The sequence below is a fragment of the Penicillium paradoxum genome, assembly GCF_028828445.1.
Source record: "Penicillium paradoxum strain IBT 22861 chromosome Unknown utg000007l_segment0_segment0, whole genome shotgun sequence".
Classification (NCBI taxonomy): Eukaryota; Fungi; Ascomycota; class Eurotiomycetes; order Eurotiales; family Aspergillaceae; genus Penicillium; species Penicillium paradoxum.
In genome coordinates this window covers 2,408,134-2,435,095 of record NW_026643185.1, presented here as the reverse complement: position 1 = coordinate 2,435,095, position 26,962 = coordinate 2,408,134, and the positions used below count along the sequence as shown (strand labels likewise).

General features: G+C 49.2%; 10 protein-coding genes across 10 annotated transcripts; 6 read left to right on the top strand and 4 right to left on the bottom strand.

Annotated features, from left to right (window-relative positions):
• Nucleotides 1–3,352: 3,352 nt before the first annotated feature.
• On the top strand, nt 3,353–5,829 carry N7457_008453 (Ras GTPase activating protein IRA2; the record flags this gene model as incomplete). The annotated part of the gene is made up of 3 exons (XM_057179496.1): nt 3,353–3,566; nt 3,620–3,753; nt 3,823–5,829. 3 exons carry the CDS (start codon nt 3,353–3,355, stop codon nt 5,827–5,829), a joined length of 2,355 nt encoding a protein of 784 aa, XP_057027882.1.
• A 1,326-nt stretch (nt 5,830–7,155) lies between these two features.
• On the top strand, nt 7,156–8,351 carry N7457_008452 (SEC14 family lipid-binding protein; the record flags this gene model as incomplete). The annotated part of the gene is made up of 3 exons (XM_057179495.1): nt 7,156–7,394; nt 7,512–7,635; nt 7,704–8,351. The coding sequence occupies 3 exons, from the start codon at nt 7,156–7,158 to the stop codon at nt 8,349–8,351; spliced, it is 1,011 nt and encodes a 336-aa protein (XP_057027881.1).
• Nucleotides 8,352–9,155: 804 nt separating this feature from the next.
• On the bottom strand, nt 9,156–10,105 carry N7457_008451 (uncharacterized protein; the record flags this gene model as incomplete). The annotated part of the gene is made up of 2 exons (XM_057179494.1): nt 9,156–9,878; nt 9,929–10,105. 2 exons carry the CDS (start codon nt 10,103–10,105, stop codon nt 9,156–9,158), a joined length of 900 nt encoding a protein of 299 aa, XP_057027880.1.
• Nucleotides 10,106–10,462: 357 nt separating this feature from the next.
• Nucleotides 10,463–11,945, top strand: N7457_008450 (uncharacterized protein; the record flags this gene model as incomplete). Its single annotated transcript, XM_057179493.1, has 2 exons — nt 10,463–11,500; nt 11,574–11,945. The coding sequence occupies 2 exons, from the start codon at nt 10,463–10,465 to the stop codon at nt 11,943–11,945; spliced, it is 1,410 nt and encodes a 469-aa protein (XP_057027879.1).
• Nucleotides 11,946–12,238: 293 nt separating this feature from the next.
• On the top strand, nt 12,239–14,737 carry N7457_008449 (uncharacterized protein; the record flags this gene model as incomplete). The annotated part of the gene is made up of 1 exon (XM_057179492.1): nt 12,239–14,737. The coding sequence occupies one exon, from the start codon at nt 12,239–12,241 to the stop codon at nt 14,735–14,737; it is 2,499 nt and encodes an 832-aa protein (XP_057027878.1).
• A 270-nt stretch (nt 14,738–15,007) lies between these two features.
• Nucleotides 15,008–15,358, bottom strand: N7457_008448 (transcriptional regulator family TF; the record flags this gene model as incomplete). The annotated part of the gene is made up of 1 exon (XM_057179491.1): nt 15,008–15,358. One exon carries the CDS (start codon nt 15,356–15,358, stop codon nt 15,008–15,010), a length of 351 nt encoding a protein of 116 aa, XP_057027877.1.
• A 1,120-nt stretch (nt 15,359–16,478) lies between these two features.
• On the top strand, nt 16,479–17,078 carry N7457_008447 (GFA family protein; the record flags this gene model as incomplete). The annotated part of the gene is made up of 4 exons (XM_057179490.1): nt 16,479–16,596; nt 16,674–16,759; nt 16,833–16,943; nt 17,001–17,078. 4 exons carry the CDS (start codon nt 16,479–16,481, stop codon nt 17,076–17,078), a joined length of 393 nt encoding a protein of 130 aa, XP_057027876.1.
• A 189-nt stretch (nt 17,079–17,267) lies between these two features.
• N7457_008446 (GAF domain-containing hybrid sensor histidine kinase/response regulator) lies at nt 17,268–21,197 on the bottom strand (the record flags this gene model as incomplete). Its single annotated transcript, XM_057179489.1, has 5 exons — nt 17,268–17,506; nt 17,573–19,263; nt 19,333–20,609; nt 20,679–20,817; nt 20,881–21,197. The coding sequence occupies 5 exons, from the start codon at nt 21,195–21,197 to the stop codon at nt 17,268–17,270; spliced, it is 3,663 nt and encodes a 1,220-aa protein (XP_057027875.1).
• Nucleotides 21,198–22,702: 1,505 nt separating this feature from the next.
• Nucleotides 22,703–23,390, bottom strand: N7457_008445 (peptide alpha-N-acetyltransferase MAK3; the record flags this gene model as incomplete). Its single annotated transcript, XM_057179488.1, has 2 exons — nt 22,703–22,957; nt 23,046–23,390. The coding sequence occupies 2 exons, from the start codon at nt 23,388–23,390 to the stop codon at nt 22,703–22,705; spliced, it is 600 nt and encodes a 199-aa protein (XP_057027874.1).
• Nucleotides 23,391–23,635: 245 nt separating this feature from the next.
• On the top strand, nt 23,636–25,636 carry N7457_008444 (phospholipid:diacylglycerol acyltransferase; the record flags this gene model as incomplete). The annotated part of the gene is made up of 3 exons (XM_057179487.1): nt 23,636–23,944; nt 24,026–25,433; nt 25,491–25,636. The coding sequence occupies 3 exons, from the start codon at nt 23,636–23,638 to the stop codon at nt 25,634–25,636; spliced, it is 1,863 nt and encodes a 620-aa protein (XP_057027873.1).
• Between the last annotated feature and the right edge of the window lie 1,326 nt (nt 25,637–26,962).

Sequence of the window (26,962 nt, the reverse complement as noted above, 5' to 3'; positions counted from 1 at the left end):
TAGGAACCAGCCTTGGATTCTTGAGAACCCGCAGCTCTCTATGGCATGAGAGGTGCCTCAACCCCGTTTCAGTATCCTGCCTCGTACATGCCATTGAGCCCAATATGCTATAGCTCTTTCGTCATTTTCAATAGAACTATTAGTGAAGCCCACCGCCTCTCCCAATGAACTGTATACGCATGCCGCTATGATCTCTCAGGATCCGATCAGCCACGCAAATTTCCAATTTTAGGCCCTCCGACAGGCATTGCAAGGCTTTCGCTACACATCCCGCACTTATTCCAAATAGGCATTCCCGGTCGAGCATTCTCGATATCGACAGGCCTGGTGTTTAGTTGGAGGATTGTGGCGTGATCAGTTGACCAATCCTGTCCCAGTTGAGAATGCCAATGCTCTGCTATTCTCGACTAATATGACAAGGATTGGGGGTAATGGCATGTATTTGCAGTCGATCTGACTAGCTACAGGAGATAAGATACTGCCCGTGTCTTTCCTGGGTGATACATGCATCCACGTAAGGCACGACCACTCCGTGTCGAAAGATTGACGAGTCTTTCCGGCGTATTTAGCCGCACACGCCGAGGGCAGCAAAGAAGAAATATTATATTGCATGGGGTATACATTAATCGAAAAATCTTGGGGTAGATCTGCCAAGCGGTGATTTGACAGACGAGTGCCCGATGCGGAATCCAGAGTACATGTGCTCCGTACCCAGCATAGCATGCTTGGATGCCTTGGATGCATCATACGTATAGAAGATATGCATGTAGCTATCCTGGCCATGCTGATCTACATATAGAGGCTCAACCATGGAGAGAAAATCGCGCAACTCGCCTTGTTTTTGCCATGTCCAAGGAACGACATCATGGCTACATCCGCACCGACCAGTCCCCGCCATCAGAGAAGAGAAAAAGAAAAGAAAAGAAAAACACCGCGTTGGACATCTCACAAAATATACTGGAGTGGGATCTTCTTCAACGGGCGCTCAGTCCACAGTTGGCAAAACGGTGTGACGATCCTACCCGTTTCAATGAGCTCGGGTATGGGAGATAGCAATACGGAGTACGGAGTACGGAGGACCGAATTGCGAAGGAGATAACTGCATTTGGGGGAGATTAAACACATGGCAGGCATGATTATACGGTGGACATGGTGCATAACCCCAACATTGTCGATCCCTACGGAGTACTTCCAAGTCGGATGGTAAGACCCCTGGGATGGCCAGAGGAACATAAGCGCAAGGATCGGATTTGGCTCGAGTGCTACTCCGTATTCGGAAGTCCGGATAGCAGCAACCGCCCCAGGATGTAGTGGCGGACTTGACCTAAGAGCATCTAGTTGGGTTTTGATATGCAAGTAGCCGAGAAAGTGTATACTCGGTTGGCTGTACGATGGAGCACAAGCACTATCAGGGTACGGAGTACTACGTGGTAGGGACAGAATCCACATCAGGGGCAAGTGATCTACAAAGCTTTGGTGTGTTTCAGGGAGGTTGGCGTGAATAAAGAAAAGAAAAAAGCCCATTGGCATCCTTCCAGTTACGGGTTTAGGGAGACTCAGATGCAGCTGCATACCACAGAGTACATGTATGCATGTGCAGGCATGTACTTCATGTACTCCGTACTCATGTACTTCATGGACTCATCTGTACGGAGTCTGTTCCTGATGTCTTCCCGTCTCCACTATAACTCCACTTTGCGATTTACCCCTGAAGCATAGACCAGGAGAATGCAGCTTTTAACGTCTGTGTTGCGAGAAAAAAAGCAATGTGGGTGGCACCCCCGCATGGTTTGCCTTTCGATTTGGAGATTAATTCTGCTATTTAGGAGATTTAGGAGATTTAGGAGATTAATTAGATTAATTAGATTAATGCGACAAATTGTTCACCTCCGTATTTCCGTAGTAAATAGCCACGGGTACGGAGGACTCCGGGCATTTGATTCTTGGTGTCCGTCCTGAACGTACTATCAAGATACCTACTTAGGTAGAAGCCCATCAATTCGAATCATGGAAAAGGCCAGAATGACCGGTCACCTTTCCTGTCGGAGGCTGCCGAGCCCGACTCCGCCATACGGAGTAGTCTGAGACAATCTGTCGCGCCTTATGCACAGCGAGTGGTCTGATTGTGTCCGACGTGCTGATAGTGATCTCGGAATACTAAAAATACGCGTAATCCAGCTGGGCCATATTGAGGGCCTCGTTTGATTAACTGCTCCGATCCAACTCAACCTGAAACCCGGTTACCCTGTCGAGTAGTTTAACGCGAATATAGTGTATCCATAGTGCGACCCATCAGATAATCTGCTCATTCCAATACAGAGGACTCCGTACGGAGCCCTCTGTACAGAGGGCCATACAATTCAAGCAATGACAACCCTAACATTCCTGAGACTTCCACATGGAGGTCTCGTGGTCTTAGCTCCAATGGTCGTTAGACGCAGGTACCGATTTGCCTGAACCCCTGCAGCTATGAGACCGTGTTACCCTGGTATCATGGATGTTGTCTTTGCTTTTTCGATTCCCTCACGTCAAACCGTTGATCCTTTTTAGTTTGATTTCCGTTATCAAAAAAAAAAAGAAATCGAAAGATCTGACGTCAAGGTGAAAATCGGCGTCGACGGTGCACAGTCCGAGTGTGGGCAAGCTAGTGCGCATGGGCCAAATCCCAGGAAGACCAGGATGTTGATCGAGATCTTCCTGGAGCTTCAGGAATCTCAAGACTCGCGATACTCCATACGGAGGCGAAAGGAGAGATGGGCCAAGGGGGGGCTTTGGGCCAGGGGTAAGTAGCGATCCCTTGCATACATGTATGTACATCGGTACCTAACAAGATACGTATCATTCCTCTCGTTTCTTTTCGAGACGCAGGAGTATACTGGGAGTGATCGAGTAATAGAATCCAAAAATTAAAAAAACTAAAATCCAATCCCAAAATCTCCGTGAGCAGAAATAAAAATCAAATCAAAAAGTAGGCCAAAAAGTCGAAAACAGGAATCCACATCATTGTTCCCCAGAAGCGCCCTAACAGCGAACTAACGAAATAATAATCTCCCCTCTTTACTTTTACCCTCTGAACCCCCTCCCTCTTCAATCCCTTGATTCATGATTCTTGGATCTCGTTACCATTTGATTCTCCCAGTACCGTGGTCTGGTCGAATCTCAACCCCTGGTCTCAGGTCCTCGGTACGGATCACTCAATCTCACGGTTTCTTCTTGGTACTCAGGGGCACCGTTTACTTTTTGCCCGGTACATAACCCGAAACCTCATTCTTTTTGTGACGCCATTGGCAGTCTGGCAGTGCGCTTCCTATAGCACACTCTCACCACTTGTCCAACCCCCCCGAATCTCACAATGTCCGTCGCGACGATGCTTCAACCCGCGTCCAGACAGTCGCGGGCCTCGTCGTCCTCTTCCTCGTCGTTTCAGCCTGTCGCACGACACAACACGATGTCGTCGCACGATACTCGGTCGCTCCGCCAATCTAAGCGGATGTCGGTCACGGCTCTGTACCTGTCGATGTCTGCCAAGGACCGAGATTTGGAGATCTCCGATGATTTGGCACGAGGTATGTGTTCACAACTGGAGCTTGTCTCAATGGTTGCGCTAACTCTCCAATAGCGCAAAAACACCTGCGAGATTTGAAGTCGAGGATTTCGTCACAATCGAAAAAGAACTTTGTGTTGGAAAAGGATGTGCGGTACCTGGACTCTCGGATTGCGTTGCTCATTCAGAATCGAATGGCATTGGAGGAAGTAAGGATTTTTCTTGCTGCGGAGATCGACATGAACATGCGCTAACGTATCGTTTCTTTTTTAATCCAGCAAAACGAAGTCGCCAGTCATCTTGACGATACCGCAGACCCGCAGGAAGGCTTCTTCCCCAACGATGAACGAACCCAGAAATACGGCAATCTACTTTTCCTCCTACAATCAGAACCCCGCCATATCGCCCATTTGTGCCGTCTCGTGTCCATGGCCGAGATCGATTCCCTTCTACAGACTGTCATGTTCACCATCTACGGAAACCAATACGAGAGTCGCGAAGAGCACCTCCTGCTCACTATGTTTCAGTCCGTCCTCACGTATCAGTTTGATAACACACCGGAGTACTCGTCCTTGCTGCGCCAGAACACCCCGGTTTCTCGCATGATGACCACATACACCCGCCGTGGTCCCGGTCAAAGCTACTTGAAACAGGTTTTGGCAGACCAGATCAACGCCCTGATTGAATTGAGGGACGTCGATTTGGAAATTAATCCCCTGAAGGTTTATGAGACCATGATTAAGCAGATCGAAGAAGAGACTGGCACCCTTCCGGAATACTTGGCCCGGTCTGTGACCGCCGAAGATGCTGCTGAAAATGCGCAGGTCCAGGCCATCATTGCTCCACGTCTGAAGATGCTGACGGATATCGCTAATGGATTCATCACAACGATCATTGAATCGGTGGATGAGGCCCCGTATGGTATTCGATGGATCTGCAAACAGATTCGCAGTCTGTCACGCAGAAAGTATCCTGATGCGCAGGATCAAACCATCTGCACCCTCATCGGTGGTTTCTTCTTCCTCCGCTTCATAAATCCAGCAATTGTTACCCCTCGGTCCTATATGTTGATCGACGCTACGCCCACAGACAAGCCTCGCCGTACGCTGACGCTGATCGCTAAGATGATCCAGAATCTCGCAAACAAGCCTTCTTATGCCAAGGAGCCTTACATGGCCAGCTTGCAGCCCTTTATCCAGCAGAACAAGGAACGTGTCAACAAGTTCCTCCTAGATCTGTGTGAAGTCCAGGATTTCTATGAGAGTCTCGAGATGGACAACTACGTGGCCCTGTCAAAGCGGGATCTTGAGCTCCAGATCACCCTCAACGAGATGTATGTCATGCACGGTCTTCTGGAGAAGCACAGCGAAGCACTTGCCCAGGATCAATATTCACACCTGTCGGTGCTGCTGCAAGAATTGGGCGGCGCTCCCCCTCAGGTTCCCCGCAAGGAGAATCGAACGATCACTGTGCCTTTATTCAGTAAATGGGAGACTGCTCTCGATGATTTGACAGCTGCTCTCGACATTACCCAAGAAGAAGTCTTCTTCATGGAGGCCAAGTCCACATTTGTCCAGATTCTCCGATCCTTGCCTCAGAACTCGTCAGTTGCTCGCCGACCTCTGCGACTCGATCGCATTGCCGAAGCCGCCGCAACACTGAAAAATGATGCTGTCATGGTGCGCAAGGGCATCCGAACAATGGAGCTTCTCAGCCAGCTACAAGACATGGGTGTGATTGATCGGTCTGACGAGTTCAGTTTACTTCGCGACGAAGTCGAGCAGGAGCTGGTGCACCTGGGATCTCTCAAGGAGAAGGTGCTTGAGGAGACGCGAAAGCTTGAGGAAGTTTTCGCCACAATTCGCGATCACAATGCCTACTTGGTCGGACAGCTCGAAACCTACAAGTCTTATCTTCACAACGTGCGTAGCCAGGCCGAGGGCAAAAACCGTGGCAAGACGCCGAAGAACCAGGAACTTGGACCGTACAAGTTCACTCACCAGCAGCTGGAGAAGGAAGGTGTCATCCGACGCAGCAATGTGCCCGAGAACAGACGGGCGAACATTTACTTTATGTTCAAGAGTCCCTTGCCAGGAACATTCGTCATCAGTCTGCACTACAAGGGACGAGCCCGTGGACTACTCGAGCTTGACCTCAAGCTGGACGATCTCCTCGAAATGCAAAAGGACAACCTGGAGGACCTCGATCTGGAATACGTTCAGTTCAATGTCACCAAGGTCCTTGCACTTCTAAACAAACGATTTACACGAAAGAAGGGGTGGTAAACGCCGCTATGTTACAGGCTTCACAAAGCCTGCCACCCTTTGATGAATGATGAGCCTGAGCAGAGAGGTCGAATAGCTCCCCGAATTTTCAACACGCCCTATCCGGTCCAGTCTTGTTTGCTCAACGAATGGCCGTGCTTCAGGCGCCAACTTTTGATGATCATGGACACCGAAATATCTGTCATGTCTTTCTATCGGTTTCAAATGATCACACACATGACTGCTCTATGCAGCGACTCCGACCTGCCTTTCCATGCAGTTAGGGCGATTGCTTTGTGTGAATGATGCTCATACACGAACATAACCCAAACGGAGAATGATCAAGGCCTCTCCCCGCTGGTACGGTGGATGCCGATGATCTTGTGATATTTCTGTGATACAACGTACCCCCTTTTTGTGACAATTTTACTATCCGTCTTGTCTGATGTTTTCTTTTTTTCTTTTTTCTCGCTATGTCTCTCCTCGTCCTTTCAATGTCTATACCCAGCGCATAGTTGTTGCCATTTGCTTTTTTGTCCCCCGGTTTCATTTGGGCTCCGAGTCCTATAATCTCATACCCGGCATGTCTTTCTGCTTCGTTTCCATCACCGCTCAGACCTCACTGGTCTTCATGCGCTGTGTATAATAATGTCTGTTTGCGATGTGTGCTGAACGTTGAATCTTGTTTGAATTGAATACCCGTATGTTGTGCTATGATTGTTTATTTATTTCTGTACAGAGCGCCTAGGAATCTTATTCATTTCGGGATTCGTACTTGAAATCCTCCCTAATCTTCTATGGTTTCGAGGTCAAATATCTGCTAAACGCCGGTGTCCACTGTGATGCAGAGTGGATTCGTCACTGACACTGCGACACCGCCACGTTTGCCCCTCGTTACTTTGCCCCTTTTCCCGAGTAGGGGGCTATCTCCTTGTGTCTGTTGTTCCTGAGGATATCTAGTGACGGGATATCTCCGTCGGATCGTACAGTTCTGAAGTCGGGAACCTATATGTGTATATAAGAAGCGCTATACAATGACATAGAATGACGGCCATTTCGACCCAAATGACAACCCAACCACGAATCAGACAAATCGGTGGATAAAAGGGGGCGTTGAGTATCATCTTGCTCGGCAATATAAATCAGAAAAAACAATATCACATAAACCTGCGCCAGAGTGGTGTCTATTCTTATTGTTCAATAGTAACAAATCACTTTGGCCGATCCCCCATTTTTTTATCTTAAAGTGGCCACTTACGCCAAACCCCCCTCCGCCTCCCGCCTTTCTTCCAGAACAAACATCCTTTCTTCTTCTCCCTCGACCATATACCTCCCATCTCAGTCACAATGGCAGCCACAGAGTCTCAGTTGCCCACCGATCCCAAGTACGATCAGTACGACTTCCCCACCACCGCTCCGGAGGCACAGGCTGGTCACCCCGGCCACACCTCCCCCGAACAGGATGCAAAGGTGCAACAGTTCCGCGCTGAGCTCGAAAAGCTCGGCTACACTGAGCGTTTGGATACTCTGACTCTTCTGCGATTCCTGCGTGCTCGCAAGTTCGATATCGAGGCCGCCAAGACCATGTACGTTCCTTGCTTCTCGCCGGAGGGGTTGATGTTATTTTTTTTCTTGAATTGGCATACAGCTGTTTTGTCTGGCGATTATCGACTCGAAGATGGTGGTCTAACTCGATAATCTAGGTTCGTTAACAGCGAGAAGTGGCGCAAGGAGTTTGGCACCGATGATCTGGCTCGTACCTTCAACTACACCGAGAAGGAGGAGGTCTTCAAGTTCTACCCCCAGTACTACCACAAGACCGATAAGGTAGGATTTCCCATGCTCTGGTCCCCTTCTCCTCCGGCTCGAAACTAACCTCGAATCTCATGAAACAGGATGGCCGCCCCGTCTACATCGAGAAGCTCGGCAAGATCGACTTGAACCAGATGTACAAGATCACCACCGCCGACCGCATGCTGCAGAACCTAGTGACCGAGTACGAGAAGCTGGCCGACCCCCGTCTGCCCGCCTGCTCGCGCAAGGCCGGCAAGCTCCTCGAGACCTGCTGCACAATCATGGATCTCAAGGGCGTCGGCATCACCAGCGTCCCCTCCGTCTACGGATACGTCAAGCAGGCCTCCGACATCTCCCAGAACCACTATCCCGAGCGTCTGGGCAAGCTCTACCTGATCAACGCTCCTTGGGGCTTCAGCAGCGTCTTCAACGCTATCAAGGGCTTCCTCGACCCCGTCACCGTCAACAAGATCCACGTCCTTGGCAGCGGATACCAGAAGGAGTTGCTGGGCCAGGTCCCTGCTGAGAACCTGCCCGCCGAGTTCGGCGGTTCTTGCAAGTGTGCCGGTGGCTGTGAGCTCTCCGATATGGGCCCCTGGCAGGAGGCTGAATGGGCCCGTGCCCCCAAGTGGGCTGCTCCCAAGGAGGAGGCCCCCAAGGAGGTTGCTGAGCCTGTTGTTCAGAACGAGGACCCTGGCTACGAGAAGAAGGATGTTGAGGGCCAGGAGGGTGCTCAGGCTAGCGCTTAAGCTTGCTGACGAACCTAACCTTTGTTTTTTTCCCCTGTCGGACCACCAACAAGCTGATCGACAGTCTCCTGCCTTTTTATATGGCTGAACATAGAAACTTCTCGGGAGATATTGGAGGACCCCCTCTATAAAAGCCTGATCAACTTGAATACTACCCCAAAAAAAGTCAACTGGTGGCCCGACAACTGCCAACATAACCTAATCCCCCTGGCAGACCAGAATCTCTGGTAGCTTCAATACTTCCTCGCCGACCCATCCACAACCTGTGGACTCCTTGCCCTACATTCGCTTTTCGTTGCGCCTTCTTTTCCCAATCTAGATATCATGGAGAGCTTGCTTTTTGTTTTGTTTGTTTTTGCCTGTTCAAGATAGGCAGCTTGTGCTGCTCTCAGTATAGAAGGGACAGGACGTGATGAAATTTAAAAAGCGAGTTGGTGAAGATGGTGTTTAGCTTGTTGTTTCTTTGTTGCAGGTAGTGTATAAACAGATGAGCACATACCAAATGGTAGTCATGTCTCGGACTCGTATCTTTGGCTTGCTTGTAGGTGATATATGAGAAGCAGTAGGAGAGCGAGTAAATGTAAGAAAGTGACAATTTCAACCTTTGCTATGGAGATAGCAGGTGCATTTCTGCGTGAATAAATTGAAAGATAATGAGAGTTCAACTCAACAAGAGCTAATAAAAAAAAGACATGGTATCATGATTCCCAGAAGTCCAGGGTCCCGAAACGCCCCCAACCATGGGATAGCACCCAAATATAAAAGAGCAGAGAGAAACGCTAGTCAACAAACTCCTCGAGGCCCTCACTTATGCATATTTTCCACCACTTCAGCAGCTCGCCCAGCCCTCTCCGCCTTGCCGACTGTAGTTGCCAATGCATTACCCTCTGCACCAGCCTCAGTACTGACATTGGCCTCGCCCTGCAACCGCAACAACATCCGCAAAGCATCCTCGTAGACACCCGCAATATCCCCACTCCTCCACCGCTCCTGTTCCTCTTCCGTCCCCAGCGCAGCCTGCAACGTCCACGACGGGTCCTGCTTTCCACGAGAACGCGAGTGCAGCTGAGCTCCTGTTCGCGCCGATCCATTCTCGCTCGGAGTAGAATCCACCTCCATGTTATCCTGGCCAGAGGCTTCCGTATTGTTCTCATTACTTGACCGGCGTGGCGCATCTGCAGATCCGCTCATCTCCGCATCATTGTCGACATCTCCCCTTCCGTCGGTTTCATCGTAATCCTCTTCATCCTCTTCATCTTCTTCAATCATTTTTCTCAACTGCGCCGCATACTGCTTCGCCGCACGTCTCGGTGCGTCCCGTCTCTGCTGTGCGACAGTCGTATTGAGTGATTCCAGCTGCGCATACAGCGCAGTCACACGCGATGCAAGCTCCGTATCGTATGGCTCGTACTCGACTTGCTCTGTTGGCGCGGTGAACGCCGCCGGGAAAGGAAATTGCGGTGAAGTGGAGTCTATGCCATTGATACTGATAGAGTTTGAGGCCGATTCAAAGGTCTGGTTTATGTACTGTATTCCGAGGTTAGATGGTACTGTGGTGGGCATTGCGATGTTCTTACTTCATCGACTAGTTCCCGGACGCGTTCGCGCATCGGATCCGGGGCTTCATTGTCCGTTGCTGAAGGGGGGAGATGGAGGTCGAGTTTTTGTCGCGAGAGGGCCACTGTGTTGGCGTAGAGATAGGTGAAGTCTGCCGGAGACTGGAGCTCGACTTTTCGGTAGTGTTGTGCTGCCATCGTGGGTTGTTGATTGTTTTTTGTTTTTTTTCCTCCCGTGATTGTTGCACGTCGAGTCTTGGCGATATCCCCGCAAACGATGTCATCGATGTTGCATCTGCCCTTTTTTTTCTTCCAACGGACTGGCCTTGATTGTTTTCTTTTGAATCATTATTTGCGCTTTCTTTTGTTAAGTGATACCCTATAGTTTTACGATCTTATTTTCCGATCACGTCCTTCGTTCCAGGTGATACTGATACCGACCCCTTGAGATCGTGCGAGCAACGCACACTCAGTAATATTCTTCACGGCTTAAGGAGCCATTGGGTTGGATCACCAATATCTATATTTTCCCTATTATAAACTCACAAAACAATCATGGAAAGATCGACTTCCATTTCCCTCGTGGATAACACCATCCCACAGCAACCCACCGAAGGACCCGCACCTACATCCTCACTCGATAGACAAATCAGCCTGACGAAACACCTGAGCCGTGCATCCGTTCACAGCCAGCTTGCAAAGCGGAAATACGCAAAATGGCAGCCGGACAAATTGGGTATCGCACCTGACAGAAATGACTCTGTCGGCGGAGAATCATCTCAAGCCCGCGGAGGGTCCATCTCAACAAGCTCCGCCGGAGAAGGCAGCAGGGGCAGAGATGTCGATACAGCAGGGTTAGAGGCATCCCGAACTTTTAGTCATTCCAGGAACGGGAATGGGCAATTAAACGGAATCGGAACCCCGCCTAATGGTCGCGATAACACGAAACCGCGGTCGGAAATGGACATTCTCTACGAGAACCAGCGCGGCTGGTTCGTTTTTGGGGTCCCACGCTATTCACACAGTTCGCTGTTGAATTTCGATCCTAGTCCCTGGATGAACCAGGATCGTAAACCCAGTCCTGTTAACATAACCAATGCTCAACTGCCTGACCCGAGTTGGGAATGGACGTGGAAGACATGGTATGTGGACATGTCTGGTGATACCGATGAGCAAGGGTGGCAGTACTCTTTTTCCTTTGCTTCCTCGTCATGGCATGGTACAAAGCCGTGGTTTCATTCTTTTGTTCGGAGGAGACGGTGGGTGAGACTGCGGACTAAGGCCGTTGAGCGGCGGGACCGTGGTCGGTCGAACTTTGAGAAAGCCCATATGCTGAATGAGGATTATTTCACCATTCATTCGTCCAATGCTAGGAGTCGGGAACAGAGCACTACGGGACTATCCCGTGTGGAGTCTGGATACTTGAATCATCCAAGCATGAGGGTTGATGAGGAGCCACATGTTGGTGAGATTGGGGATATCCCCAGTTTGATGCATGCATTGAAATTGGCTTCCATTGATCGAGATAGGATTGATGCACTGAAGAAGTTTGTGGATGAAGGTGGCGATGAACTATATTATCTGAATGATAAGGTGAGTTGGACGATTTGCAAATCCCAGTTTGTTATGTTGGGACCAGGCTGACGTTGTCTACGGGAACAATCAGATACCGGATATCATGCCCACATTCCTATTCCAGGCTTCTCGCTGGCAGTTTGTCACATATCTTTCTGGTGTCATTCGCGAATTATCCCAGACTCCCACCGACTCGGATAAAGAGGCCGATGCAGTCCGGCGCAAGAAAGATAACCTTGCTCGGGCTGTGGAATCTTGCAAGCATCATATCACCGGGCCAGATGTCTTTAAAGATGATCATGGAGAGCCAGCAATGGGATTGCTAGACCTGACTCCAGTGGGCAAACAGGCTACCCTAATGGCCAAGCGACCGGTCCTGGAGGAGCGTTCTACCTCAATGAGGCACATTTTCCGCGGCATTCCCAAAGCCGCTGAGATCGGCCATGAAGGTCACATATATTAATTTAATACAGCTACTCTGTATTGATGAAATAGATATTATTACCTTTGCTCATATCGATGTAAAGAATGGCGAAATATAAGGGTCTTTTTTCAGATCATCACGAAGTATATACAGAGTAGAGCAGAGCTGATACCGGCAGAGCCAAGCTCCGGTCACCGCCACCGCCTGCCCCTTCGGCGGCAGCAATTTTCGGGGCAAAAAGGCCGTCGTAGAAAAACACCTCAACAGCAACGCGCCCAATCTTTTGTCTCCTGCCCCTTCATGTCTCCGGGGCCATCAGAGCATCGATCCCTATGCTCTCGCGTGGTCGCCCGTGTCTAAGAAGGCGTCTATCTGCCGTCTTGGACACTGTCGCGACTGGGCCCGATGAACCACTTCTGTTCCTCTATCCCCGCTGGGCTGCGCCTGCCTTACAGCAACGTCGCCGTATATCTTCTCTGAAGGCAATCAAAGCTCCAGTAAGGATCGGTGGTACTTCCGGTGCCCAATTCCGCGCCGCAGTCCGCCCTTCTCCCTCGCTCTCTCGACACTCGCGCCAATGGATTTCCTCTGGCTCTCCTTGCCGGTCCCCCGATACTTCGAGTCCTCTGTCATCTTCTGCAGCAGATAAAACGCAATTGAGAGACCACGAAGGCAGCAACCATGGCTCCGATGGTTTGGATGGGAGTAGTGGAAGTCGGCTCTCGGCGGATCAGAAGCAATCTTTCAATTCCCCTGCAGCTGCCGAAAGCGCCATTGCGAAACCGCTATATGGCTTCGCTTTAATACGAGCGAAGAGAATACAGAAAAGCCGATTGCCCAACAAACCCCTGAGCGCCAAATCTTCGGCTTCCAACAAGAAACAGCTTTTTGTACGAAACACATCCATTCGAGATCGGAAGAAATTGCGGTCTCGTGCATATATGAGGAAACAGTATCAAAAGAGTTCCATGACGCTCATCGACAAGGCTTGGTTTGATACGAAGGACGTTCTTGATCAGTTATATCATGATAACCGGAGAAACGCTAAGAAAGTCCACACGAACAAGAAGGAGATATATGTCCCGGAGGAGACACTCGCTCTGTTTTCTGGTGTGACGCGGTATACGCTGAAGGAGAATATTTGGTATATCCCGCTTCATAATGGATGTCGTGTGCATATTCTTCCTGCGAGTCAGAGCAAGGGATTACTTCGTCGAGTGGTTTTGAGTGCCACGGATCATATTATGGGCCTGGTGGAAGGGCATTTCACCCGCGCACAGAGCTTACAGGAGATGGGAGATCCGCTCGTTGATATTCATAAACCACCCGTTCCGATGTGCATATCTCGAGGCGCCATGCAGCGTTCGGACCTCCCTGTACCATTGATTCGAGGATATTGGCATTTCGGTGAATCGTCAGACGGCGGCTCGAATTTGGACGAAATTCTACTGCCTCGCCCGGTTATCGCCACGGTGAAGGAGTTCAATGAACATGTTGAGGATCTGACATCTGCAAGGCAACCAACGCTTGATGAGAAGGCTATCTCTCTATCAAAGCTTCCACATGTGATTCGCGTCAAACAACAATTGCAAGCGCTGTTTTCACACGAGTCAAACTACAACTATATCTCGACTGCGGCTTTGAACAGTGCACTGGATTTCCTCTGTCGACATGAGTTCCTCGATACTGCCCGAGACTTGTGTTCACGCACGGGACATGTGGCTACAACTGACACATATAACATATTGCTGAGGGCTGCTGCGCGGCGTCAGGATGTGGTTGTCTTCCGTCATTTCCTACGGACAATGCCTCGATTGAACATTCGTCCTAATCCAGAAACATGGCTTGCATTGCTCAGCGCCCTGGTTGTTCCCAGTGAAAAAGCACGACTCATCGAACATATGGTACAGCATGGTCACATGTCGAATCTCTCAACCATCCATAGTGCACTCCAGGAAACGATTCAAGATTCGCTTTTGGTGCACTTGGACAGCGGGAAAGACATAGACTCTTTCATTGACCTAATGACGGCCACATGGGGTGCCAATTGGTTCAGCCCTTCGGTGATTGGCCAAATGTTCAGTGTTGTCGCTCGATTGAAAGATTTCGACTCCGTAGACCGGCTCATGGAAATCTGCGTCGACAACTCCCTGGCCGTTGACAGCTATTCGCTCACCCACATCGTGCAAGCGCTGGGTGCAAACATCCACGCTGCTCTGCAGTATACCTTGCGGTTCTTCGAAATTCCATTGTTCGACGTATCTTCCCGAAATTGGGAGGATTTATTCCTAGCGGCCTTCAGGAACGGGCACTACAACCTCTGCTTGGTGATCTGGCGGTATGCATGTATGAAGAAAAGCGTGACCTATAAGATGAAACAGACTGTCTTGACCTCCTTGTGTCGCAACGCGTGCCGTGGTCCATCCACCCGACTTGACAAGAATCTGTGGGGTTCCGACGCCGGCAAGGTGATTGTTGGAATTGGCTTGCAAAATGAAAGTTACGCGCTTCCAGATTCCATTCTGAACGATATTCCCTCGGAGTTCCGTCACAACCCCGTTCTCTATCTTATCGGATGGAAACCCCGAGGTGAAAAGCGAAACCTCCAAGTCCGTCTTGCCAATGCCCTCGTTCAGCGGGACATCTTACTAGGTGCTACTCGCTATCTTCCTCAGCATCCTTCTCCAATCATGCTCGATGCAGCATCCATTTTGGACAAGGAATGGCGCGGTGTCCCTCGCCCTCTATCTTGGAAGATGCAAAACGCCATTCACGTTCCCATCGCCCGCAAAGACCAAGACAAACCCCAAGACGAAGCCCAGCACCAATAAACTCCCATCTCTCCTTCTTTTGCATCTTTTGTACATTGTTCGATTCTCCTGTCTGTTTGATGCTAGCGTGTTGCATGAATATCCCATCTGGCTGGTTCGTTTTGGCTGGTGACGACTTCCCCGTCGCCTTGTATTTTATACTTGTACATTATCCAATAAAAATATAGAACCATAGAGCTGCGATTTCCAAGAGAAGCCTGTTTTGTTTGGCCATATATATACATCCAGTCGTGAGAAAAAGAAAAAGGTCCATGTTTCCGAACCCCAACATCAAAATCTGAGCAAAGCATCAAGATCATTCATAAGGACATCATTCATCGGACCCGAGTCCCAGTCACTTTGAGTTTCCTGCAAAACAAAGTTTCCCTGCAAGAATCCAGCTTCGTAAGCAGCCAATACCTGCTCCCAATCTACTTTCTTATCCGGAAGCGCCGACGGACACTGAGACCGAGAAGTAGATATCCCCACCCCCTCTGTGCAAATCATCTCAGCACAATCACCATCCATAGAAGGAGAAGATACATCATCAGCTCCCTCATTTTGCGTGGTTTCGATATGTGCAATATCCTCGATCTCGGACGAAGGGGACGGGGAGATGGAAGAAGGCAGTAACCGGCGCATTTCCGAGTAAAACGAGTACAACGGACTCCAGTGGGGCACATCATGGTCGAAGCCCCGCGCCAGCGACAGATTCCTTTGGAAATTCTTGGGTTCGTGATGTTCCTGGACAGATTTCTGAGATGTACCGCAGTTGCGGGTTGGTATTCGGTGTCGGACAGTTCTTGTTCTTTTTACACTCTTGTCAACCACTTTTTTCTCATATCTTCGCAATCTGACCCGTGCACACACCTCTCAATCGGATCTCGCGGTATACAGGTTTGATCCTCTTTCCGACAATGCGTACACTGGTGATAGGGCGGGGCGATATCGCAGCGCTTCTTGCGGACATGACAAGCCACACAGGCTATTTTGCCTGGTCGACGACCTTGTCTGTTTGTTTTCATGATCCCCGTGGGACCGTGAAGGGCGTGAAGGGCTGGATTCATTTGGGGAAATAATTTGGGGGAATTTGAAACATGGGCTCGTGGCGATATATATATGACAAGATAAGCTCCCCAGCTTTCCCTTATTTTGTGCTCGGATCCACAACCAGTGGGCAGGTCTCACCTTCTAGAAAGCATATTGGATTCCTGCATGTGGCTAGACACTCCGAAGCTGCATGGGTTTCAGGGCTCAGAAAGGAAGGAAAAAAAAAGAAATTGGCCCTTTCACATGTCAACCATGTGACTGGACGCCTCAGGCGTCCAGTCACGTTTACTTGGCTGATGGAGGATTAGCATGTTGAGTGGGATGTATGAATAGTTATGCGAAAGTATGCTTATTTGTTGAACTGCTTTGCTCTCGTATTCCCATGGCAAAAGGGAAAGCATATATACATTATGTAGGCGGGTGTCTGAAAAGGTGGCAGTCAGGATTGGATCATCCTCTACGTTGAGTTGATATTTCAGTCTTCCTGTCAAGAATGTGTCCAACTATTATAATCGTCGATGAATTGCAAGGAAGAGACGGATTCAACTCTATCATCGTATTGCGTAAGACAAGCTCAACCACCTGATCTCAATACGAGGCATTCGTCACTATAAGTACTCCAGGCAAAGTCGTGAATCAACGTTTCTGTAAATCTCGCTCTTACCCAATTCCTTCTCCGCAGGTAGTGAAGAACAAGCTGTCTGTTCTTATAATGTTCGAAACCGAAGCAAGCCTACACTCATACGATGGCGGGTGTCACTGTGGAAAGATTAGCTTCACGGCGCAGCTCTCTTCGCCTATAGAAGAGCAAGTTGTAAACTCATGCAATTGTATGCATCAATTTCCCTGGAAAAGGAGGAAGATACTCAAAGAGAAGACTCTTAAGTGCTCAAACTGCTTTATATAGGCTCGATCTGTAGTATCAACGGCTATCTCCTGGTCTATGCGCAAAAGGAGAATGTTACGTTCCACAATGCTGTTGATGCGATCAAGGTTAGAGATATCTGCTTTTACTCTTACCTCTCTTGCATATCATCTCTCTAATGCTTCTACTAAACACGAACAGGAGTACCGTTTCGGAACTTTGAAGTATCCCCATGCCTTTTGTCCCAACTGCGGGTCGAGTGTCTATGCTCGAGGTGATGGAGGGGAACATGATGGCATTCTAGCCCTTAATGTAAGTTATAAAGATCACAGGTATTAATTAGTATTTCGTTGGCTAATGGAAGAGCAGGCACGAGCCCTGAAGAATGTCGATATCAGCACATTGAAGATCGTGCCCCTCGATGGAAAAAGGATCAATATTGACTGAGAAAGCCAGATGTCTTGATTTTAACCTTTCGTCTAAGAACCCCATAGCTCGTATTCTATCTGCCAGGATCTGAACATGCTAATCTTTTATCAAATAATAAAATCATTGAGTCAATCGCCTAGAAAAATCCAGAAATCTAAACAGGGGGTATGTATGCTAGGTAAAACAGAAAAAAAATGGAACGTCAGCTCATTCGTCGCGTAAACCTCTCTCAGACCACTTGTCGAGGATTTTCGACACATTTTTGAGGGTAACAGGTTTCGTTAGGAACAGGTCCATCCCTGAGCTAAGAGCTTCCAGTTCATCATTGGATCCGCTCAGTCCAGTGAGCGCAATTATGAGGGAATGCGAGTCAGCACCTTGCTGCTTTTCCAGAGCGCGTATAGACCGTGCAGCATCGAAGCCATCCATAACGGGCATAGAGATATCTGTAATTTATGGTCAGAATTTGACGTTGGATGGTGTTGAGGCTGAGCTCGAGGGAGAACGCTTACCCATGAAGATTATATCATAGCTCTGCTGGGCTTGTTCGACTGCATCGACGGCTAGTTTGCCATTCTCGGCGGAGTCGAGGATGTCGAGCTTTCGCTTTTTGAGGAAGGCAAGCATGAGATTTAGGTTGATTTTATTATCTTCAACCACTAGAACTCGAGGCTTGCGGGGTTCAGGAGCAGGTTGGATGCTTTCGATGACCGAAGAAGATGGAAGGTATGCGGATTGCTCAGTGGTAGGAGCTGGAGGGGGAGTTTGATATAAGGTAGAAATGTCGTTATTCATGTCTGGTAACTCGGTGTGATCGTTCGGGATAATATCTCCATCGGAGGGTGCTTTTTTAATGCGAATTGGTGGATTGTTTTGGCTTCGGTCAGGCATGACCATCAGCTCTGGAAGAGACAGAGAAGAAGTCTGATCGAAGCATTTCTGCATGAATCGAGCAAGCTTGTGTGGGCCACATGGACGACTGACAATGCTCACGGTATTGGCAGATGAGAGCCATTCGGGACGAACAGTGCTATGATCAACATATTTGCTGCTCAGAATGAGCACGGCTTGATTGGGATCTGAGAAACTCCAAGCGGTCCTCTCTTCCAACAGTATCTCATCGGCCAGGATGGCATCAATGTGTGAATCGACGGAGGACGAAACAAGCTCGAGACCGTACCAGTCGGTCAAGTAATGAGACAAACCTCCCCATAATGGATGGCTACGAGCGTCATCTGGCTCCACGCCTAGGATGGCAACTTTCCGGCCGGCATGGTTGTCCCGCAATAACCGTACTCCATTCGTGATTGAATCCGAGTCCTCCTGCGGAGGTGATGGCATACCACCTTCAAGTCTATTATAATCCTCTTGTGCTCGACGTGTCAGTGGGAGAGTCACCTTGACAGTTGTACCCTCATCGGGACGACTGTCGATATTGATACGCCCGCTCAATGACTTGACGAGGCTGCGGACAATGGAGAGACCTAACCCAGTTCCGACAGAAAGACTGTTCTCCTGGGCAAATGGGACAAATAATCTGCCTCGCAAAAAGTCTGCAGACATACCCCTGCCAGTATCTGAGACTGTCAAGATAATCAGATCTTCCTTGGTACCTTGTGGATGATACCAATTCTCAGATGGTTCTTTGGCCTCTAGATGCAATGAAACATGGCCGGAATCGGTATATTTGACCGCATTGCTGAAGATGTTCATGATGATGCGTCGAAGAGCACCGGGAGGCATATAGTAGACCCAATCATTGACTTCAATATCCATTGTCACATCCACGTGCAGTTGAGGAATGTTGAATCCCTCTGGATTCTTTGTGCTAGTCATGGCAGCTCCTGCTGGATTAGTGGAGGTCGTCGGTCGCTGGCTGTATGAATGACCCAGGCAAACTCCTTCCACTACCTCTTCGGACAAAATAGAGATATCGGTGGTCATGTAGGTGTCTAAGTGACCAGCAGAGCGTTGCATACTCTTAATGTCCATATGAGGGGCCATGCTTTTCTTCAAATGACGAAGATCCTTTTCCAAGGAGACGAGCTTAGTATAATCCAAAACTTGATTCATCGTATCAAGCAGTGTACGACCACATGCGTTGATAGTCTCCAGAAGCGAACCCTGGAAATCGTCAAATGTGGTACCTTGGAGCAATTCTGCTGCTGCCATAACTCCATGAAGGGGACTGCGCAATTCATGTCTAATATAAAAGTTAGCCGCTGCAAATAAGAAGAGAAGAACCGATTTGACGGCCATAGAATTGACTCACGAAACACTGCCGAGAAAATCTGCTTTTTGTCGGTCAGAGATATGTGACTCAACTCGATTGCATTCCGCCATGATCGAGGAGCCAAATCCCATTACTGAGCTTAACTCCACGAATGGATCAAAGACAATGTTCTCAACTGTATTCCAACAGAAACAGCCACCAAACCATTGAGAGTTGGCTGCGTTCCACAGGGGAACGAACATCACCTGGCTGGCTCCGGGGAAGTGACGATTGAGCAAGGTATTTTCAGTAGTTTTCCATTTTCTCGGGTGTTTCGAGCGCGTAGAAGTCGTTCGTGTTCGAGCACGGCTTTTGCGAGGCGAGTCATCACTATCCGAGCTAGACAGCAAACCATCTCGATGGAAAGACCATAGTTTCCCTTGAGAATAACGATTGAGTAAACCATGCATAAAGACATCCTCAATGCCAGAAACTGGGAATTGTGAAAATGAGCCTGTTTCGGGACCAAAAGCATTGTCACCCGTAGATATACCCAAAATAGAAGCAGCTTTACCAGTCTCCAAAGAAGAAGCATCACTGCTCGTCTCGAGATCAAGCGCAGCATCACTCCCGCCTTCAACGAAAACAACACCGCTGTCGCCCTCTAACTCCAAGCTCTCGCGAATCAGATTTGCTGCTCGTTGGAAAGTCCAGCCGTTGCCTTGGTGCTCATCTCCCATCCTGTGCCTGTTACCGGATCGCAAGCCAGGGAAATGAGATTCAACGCTAGAGGATATGGATTGATCGAATCTGCTATCCGACATCGAGCTGACGGAGCTGGTATCGCTACTGCGGGAGCGAGATCGTCGGGAGCCTTGGTTATGGTTGGGAATGGCGAGATGGCTCGCCCTTGTTTTCGAGGATGGAGGGGTGCTATATTGCGCGTCGGATTTACCCATAGCTAAATCATCGGGGATCTCTGTAAAGCTAGACCTGCCCTCAACGAAGCAGCTGAGACCTCTGGATAGCCGGGTAGCGCGACGGCCCTCGGAGGCCTGGCGGCTCACTTTCAGGAAATCCATAACGAGGGTACTCATGGCGGTCATGGTCTCTCTTTCTGATTCGGTAAATTCGGCATGAGGCTTCGTATCCAAAACAAAGAAGCAGCCCAAGTTAATGTTGCTTTCTGTCGTAAGAGGTATGCCTGCGTAGAATCGGAAATTCGGTTTCCCCTGCACAAAGGATAGATCTTTGTATCGGGCATCTTGGCTCAAATCGTTAGACACTAGAAAGCTAGATTCTTCGTTCCCTTTGGAACGCGATAAAGCGATAGTGTCCTATAAGTATCATAATCGACACTGGTCAGTTCAGAAGACCGAAAAAGCTTTTTGGCAGAAACAACTTACCTGACAAGGCGTCCAAGAACTGACATCTAGCGTAGCACAGCCTGTATAGACTCCATTTCCTACAGAGTCGTATTTGCTATTACCTTTTGCTGTTTGGGCAGCCTGTGCAATGATGAACTGAGAATCGCGGTCCGATACACTATGAGACAGTAACTATCAGTAAACCGCAGCCATTTGTCTGGGAATGCTGTTCTAATATTACCTGATGAACACCCGATCCACGTTTAAACGCAGTGCGGTCAATTGCGCAAATGAATTCAACGTCGCGTTTGAACTGCCTAATGCTAGAGATTCAGGAATGCCCCTCAAAGGGGCCCTTGCGAACTGTGTTAGGGATTTGGATATCGGCGATAAAGATGGGGCGGATGGTTCACGGCGAATCGAGGGATCTAGCGTTGGAGAATCCTCGCTAGCGAATGATCGGTTTTCATCTATAGGCGCAAGTCGCTCGGGTCGAAAAAAGCGATATACCTCACGAGCCCGACGACCAGCGTGGTGGTCGTCGTTCTTTGACTTCATAGTGGATGTTATGGAAGGCAAAACGTCAAGAACTAGATGGAAAGAGTTGTTTTGCAAGAGTCTCGGTTTCTGTTATTATAAGGAGAAGTAGAGCGCCGAGGAGAGAAGTCGGGCAATTTAGAACAGACTGTAACAGCCAAAGGGCAAAGAGGATACAGGTCTAGACACGCGCAGAAGGATCTATGGAAATTGGAGTACGCTGTGGAGCCTGAATCATCTCTTACAAAAACCGGTTAGATCTAGGTATAATGGTACAAGACAATGTACCTGAATCTAGAAACTAAGCTGTTCAGGTTGGCCGTGGCAAAAGGGCTTCCGCGAATGAGATGGGAATCTCCATAGCACAATATAGGTAATATGGCCCGGGGCTTGGCTATGATGAAATCGACGTAAGAAGGTACGATATCAAGGCACCGCCCCATCACATTTCGGGATAAGCGCAGTGGAGATGGAGGCCACTTTCTGAAACGTCGTTGGCCTTTTGATACCCGCGGATGCCTGACTTTTCAGGCTGCTTGCTCCATCGGCTTGGGAACCCGCCAATCAGAGGCCCCCAAGATCTACATACAACGTTGACTCCTAGTCTCTACCCCGGAAAATCCATATCATTCTAACTGCTATAGGCTGGCTGATTGGAATTTGTATCTTTGGTATATCACACTGGATCTTACGTGGATCACCCATCTGGTTAGCAAAATAGATCTACATAAAATAATGTTTTCCGCCAATGGCATCTTATAACATTTATAGATTCTCAAAAGTACATGGAGTCACGGATAATGGCACATATGGATTACATAGATGTTTATCATAAGAGTTGCTTGAGTTCGTCTCTACAGCTTATATTAGAGGCGGACTGTCTCATTTCTCGGGGCCATGGAGAAGATTGAAGGACAACTTGTGAGGTATATCCTAACTGGCGGAAAAAGTACTTGAATATTCTAGAACAATCATGCAACTACCTCCCTCATAAATGTAAAATCCACGCACCTTGTGGGTTGAACTAAATCTTTACACCGAAGCAATTAGCTTGCGGTTTGCATGGGTGCTACTATGTTTCCAGTACATACGCGCATTGTAGGCTAGGTATTCCAGCTACTATCGGAACCACAAAATTACATGTTTTGACATCCTCGAAGAAAAAAACGTAGATATACAATATGATCCTCCTTACTCAAGCCTATGTCAGAGTTGAACAAAGCTTCTGCCCTATGGGGACAGGTACGGGGACAGTGCGCTTCCCACGCAGATCATACATCGGACATCGCAAAGACATGCATTGCATCACTCTCATATGACACATCCTCTGGCGAAGCAGATTGGCTATTCCCCCATTTCTCTATGATGCGGTCTATCGTTCTAAATGTTCCACGAGGACGCCAGTTCCTGTGAGATGTATCTATTCTGGTCATTTCCCATAATTTATCATGACATGTCATGCCAGCACAGCTTGACAGAGCAACGAGGAGGCTTCACAACGCTGCAAACAACCAAAAAAAAAAGTTTCAAATGAGTGATCCCATATTTGCACTGGAATGTCCAACACATGTATCAGGTAGGCCGGGCACTGCTGGCGGAGGACCGTAGGGATCAACCAGTGCCGTTCGAATCGCACCCACTCCCTCTTTGAGATAGAGGACAAGTCTATAGGCCGAGTTGCCATTCAAATAATATCGGTGGAGCTGTTTGCTGCGAAGGAAGCCCAGTCGCTCGTAGAGCTTCATCGCGCCGGTATTGGTGATTTCGGTCTCGAGGACAATCTGCCCAAACATGTCGGAGTTAGCTACATTCAGTCCACCTAACATCGCTCATGCGAAACCTGAGATTGTCTCCAATGTGCATACATACCTCATCTGCATCCCGCTCGATCATAGCATCGATAGCCATGCGCACTAGCTTGGTTGCGATTCCCCGGCCCCGATACTCCTCGCGCACGGCCAGCATGGCGATATACCCCCTCAGGGGCCCGTCACGGTGTGGTTCCAGCTTTGATACCACGACACCGACCATCTCATCCTTATCGTCCATCGCGAGGAAACACAGATCGCCCCATTGATATAGGAAGTAGCGGTAGACGTAGATACTGTAAGGTTCAGACAGATCCTTGGAGATCAGCTGGCGCATTGCCGCAACATATTCATTTTCGCGCGAGTTTTCGTATCGCACGTAGCGAAGGTCTGGAGCATCGCTCATTACAGCGAGGTCATCGAAGTGGGTTGGTGGAGAAGTGGAAAGGAGGGGACGGAGAAGAAAGTTACGCTCTGCCATGTGATACCGATCCGCCCATTCGCGGACTTTAGGCACTTCCGTGATTCTTCCCCTTCGTCTTCTTATTTCATTTTTGGTTTTGGATCTTTGCTCTTGTCTTATTTTTTAAACTGCCAGACACTTGATCTGCTTCTCTCCTTCCTCTCCTTCCTTCCTCGCGGTTGGTCGCTATGCTCCGCCGCCGCACGGGCAAGGACAATGATCCGACCTCCGACAAAGTCGACGGCTCCAAGGCTGAGGAAGAACGGCTGCGTGCGGAAGTCGATGATGCGAAAGTTAAGCAGGTCGTTATAAAACCCCGGAGCAAACGTCGCAATGGGTTTATCTTCATGCTGGGTGGCTTCTTTGGCATCTTCATCGCCTTGTTCTTCGCGAACCAGCATGAGGTCATTAGCCTGGATTCTCTCATGGACCTGAATCTTGAATCATTGATGGATGTAATCCCTCAAGGCATTCTCAGCGACGTAAAAGAATTCTCGGTACGTGCTACCAAAGGGGCAGAGTGCCCTTATCTCTACACTTGGTCACCTTCAATCGACTGACTTACAATGGCGCCATAGCAACACGAACGCGATACCGTCAGTTATGATTCTTTCTCTGTTGGACTGCACCTGCAATCCCAGGGCATCAATGCCAAACATCCTGTTGTCATGATCCCAGGAGTCATCTCCACTGGCTTAGAAAGTTGGGGCACCGGGGAAACTTCGCGACAATACTTCCGCCGGCGGTTATGGGGCAGCTGGACCATGATGAGAGCGTTAGTTATGGATAAAGCCGAGTGGAAGAACCACGTCATGCTCGATCGGGACACGGGTCTTGACCCTCCTGGCATTAAGCTCCGTGCCGCGCAGGGATTCGATGCCACGGATTTCTTTATCACGGGGTATTGGATTTGGAACAAGATTTTGGAGAATCTGGCTACCATTGGCTATGATCCGACCAATGCTTTCACAGCTGCGTACGACTGGCGACTCTCATATCCCAACCTTGAAGTTCGAGACAAGTATTTCACTCGTCTCAAGTCCTACATCGAGACAGCAGTCCATTCGGAGGGCGAGAAAATTACATTGGCATCGCACAGCATGGGATCCCAGGTGGTTCTATATTTCTTCAAGTGGGTAGAGAGCGAGGAACACGGAAAAGGCGGCAAAGACTGGGTCAATAAGCATATTGACTCATGGGTTAACATTAGTGGTTGCATGCTGGGCGCTGTCAAGGGGTTGTCCGCCGTTCTCTCCGGAGAAATGCGGGATACGGCGCAGCTGAACGCCTTTGCTGTGTACGGACTAGAAAAGTTCCTATCCAAAGAAGAACGAGTGGAGATTTTCCGTGCCATGCCCGGTATTTCCAGCATGTTACCAAAGGGCGGCGAGGCTATATGGGGCAACTCAACCTGGGCACCAGATGACCAACCCGGCCAACTCGCGACCTTCGGCAACCTGCTCAATTTCCACGAGACCAACTCATCTTGGACACGTCGCAACCTTACTGCGACGGACAGTCTGCAGTACCTCTTGGACCAGAGCGAGGACTGGTACCGCAACCAAGTTCTCAATAGCTACTCGCATGGTGTCGCACACACAAGACGCGAGGTCGAAGCCAACGAAAAGGATCCGCGAAAATGGCTTAATCCCCTGGAGGCACGTCTGCCCCTTGCCCCAGACATGAAGGTCTATTGTTTCTATGGCGTTGGCAAACCCACAGAGCGCAGCTACTTCTACCAAGAAGAATCCGATCCCATGGTCAACCTCAACGTTAGCATGGACACAACTGTCACCAACGGCGAGGGACTCGACCACGGCGTTTTGATGGGCGAGGGCGACGGTACCGTGAACCTAATTAGCACGGGCTACATGTGCGCCAAAGGCTGGCGCATGAAGCGTTACAATCCAGCAGGTTCAAAGATCAAGGTCTTTGAAATGCCTCACGAGCCTGAGCGCTTCTCGCCCCGTGGTGGCCCTAACACCGGTATGTTCCTTTCCTCACTCCTTCTCACTTCCCCCACAGCAGACTAACTCGAAACAGGCGACCACGTCGACATCCTAGGCCGCGCCTCCCTCAACGACCTTCTCCTCCGCGTCGCCGGCGGCAAAGGCGATCTAATCGAAGAGACATTTGTCTCCAACATCCGCGAGTACGCGGATCGTGTACCAATCTTTGACGACGAATAGTTCCGATTCTGTCCATGACCGGTGTAGATGAATGCGTTTCTTCCTCATTAAGCTTTTGATACTATTTGTTTTATAGAACATGGAATCTCCTAGACAGACGCGGAGTTTCTCTTGATGAACCAGCATGTTTTGTACATTTCTTACGACAACCCCCTGTACGAACACAATTATCATTTTTATTATATTCCAGGAATCATAAAACGGTAGAAGTAATATTGAAACGGAATACAAGACTAAGCCCGTCGAATGTTATGCACAGATGTATGTGCACAAGGCGCGTCCACATCGGGTACGCCTCGTGCCCTAAGAGCATGTGATTGATGCAAGCCAAAGCGGTGCCGTGTGATCAACGAGGGGCGCACCCGTGAACTTCTCCATTGGCTCAAGCGAGGTCCGAAAGATCAAAACATGTTGAATGGTGATCGACAGCCATTCCTCCGCGTCTAAATCGGGCTTTCTACTGGCTAGACGGAAAAGCTGGTGGCCGGAGGACGGAGTACTCCGTACTCCGTACGGTGCATCAAGTTCCCGGACAGCTCAGAAAAGCCACTTAATAAGTATCAATGTGGCTTTTCTAGCTCAATATAGGGCTTCGGTCCTCTATGGTTTTTATGTACGGAGTACGGAGTACGGAGCATCAAATTCCCGGACCGCAGGCCAGGAAAAGCCGCTTAATAAGTGTCGATCTGGCCCAGGCTTTGCTAGCTCAATATAGAGAATGGGTCCCCTATGATGCTTCGGTGTAGTTATAAAGTGGATTGTATGATCGAGTGGGAGTCTTAATGTGAATGTATGTTACAAGTACTGTGTATTATGTACGGAGAAGCACGAAAATTGTATATAATATACAATGATTCATTAACTCATACGGTAGTGATTAAGAATAATGCTAGCAATGCCCAACAGGATCTCATCGTCCCCAAGAGTAGCGATAAGAGACATGCACACGACCCAACCCCGACTCGAGCCTAGATCCACGAGGATTGCGGCAAGCCGAGGAAACGAAACCAAATTTCGTGTATGTATTGGGTGTCGCGAAAGACGTGTGTGTGCGTTAGGGTGTCGGATCAGCTTCATCCTCAATAGCCAGAAGCGAAGAGTATCCGCAAAGCTTGAGGGTGGAAAGGAATGGCCTCCGTCGAAAGTACCAATCCTGTCTCGCCCTAGTTGCCATGGTCACTCGAGTTCTGGGGATGACCCCAGGTTTTCGGTGTCCTCTTTCCTTTCCCCGGATTTTTCCGTGGTCGAAGCCCACAGCAAAATCCACACGATGTCGACGCCGATTAATCACCTGCCAGGTGGCGTAGACGCGAACGGAGGGTTAGA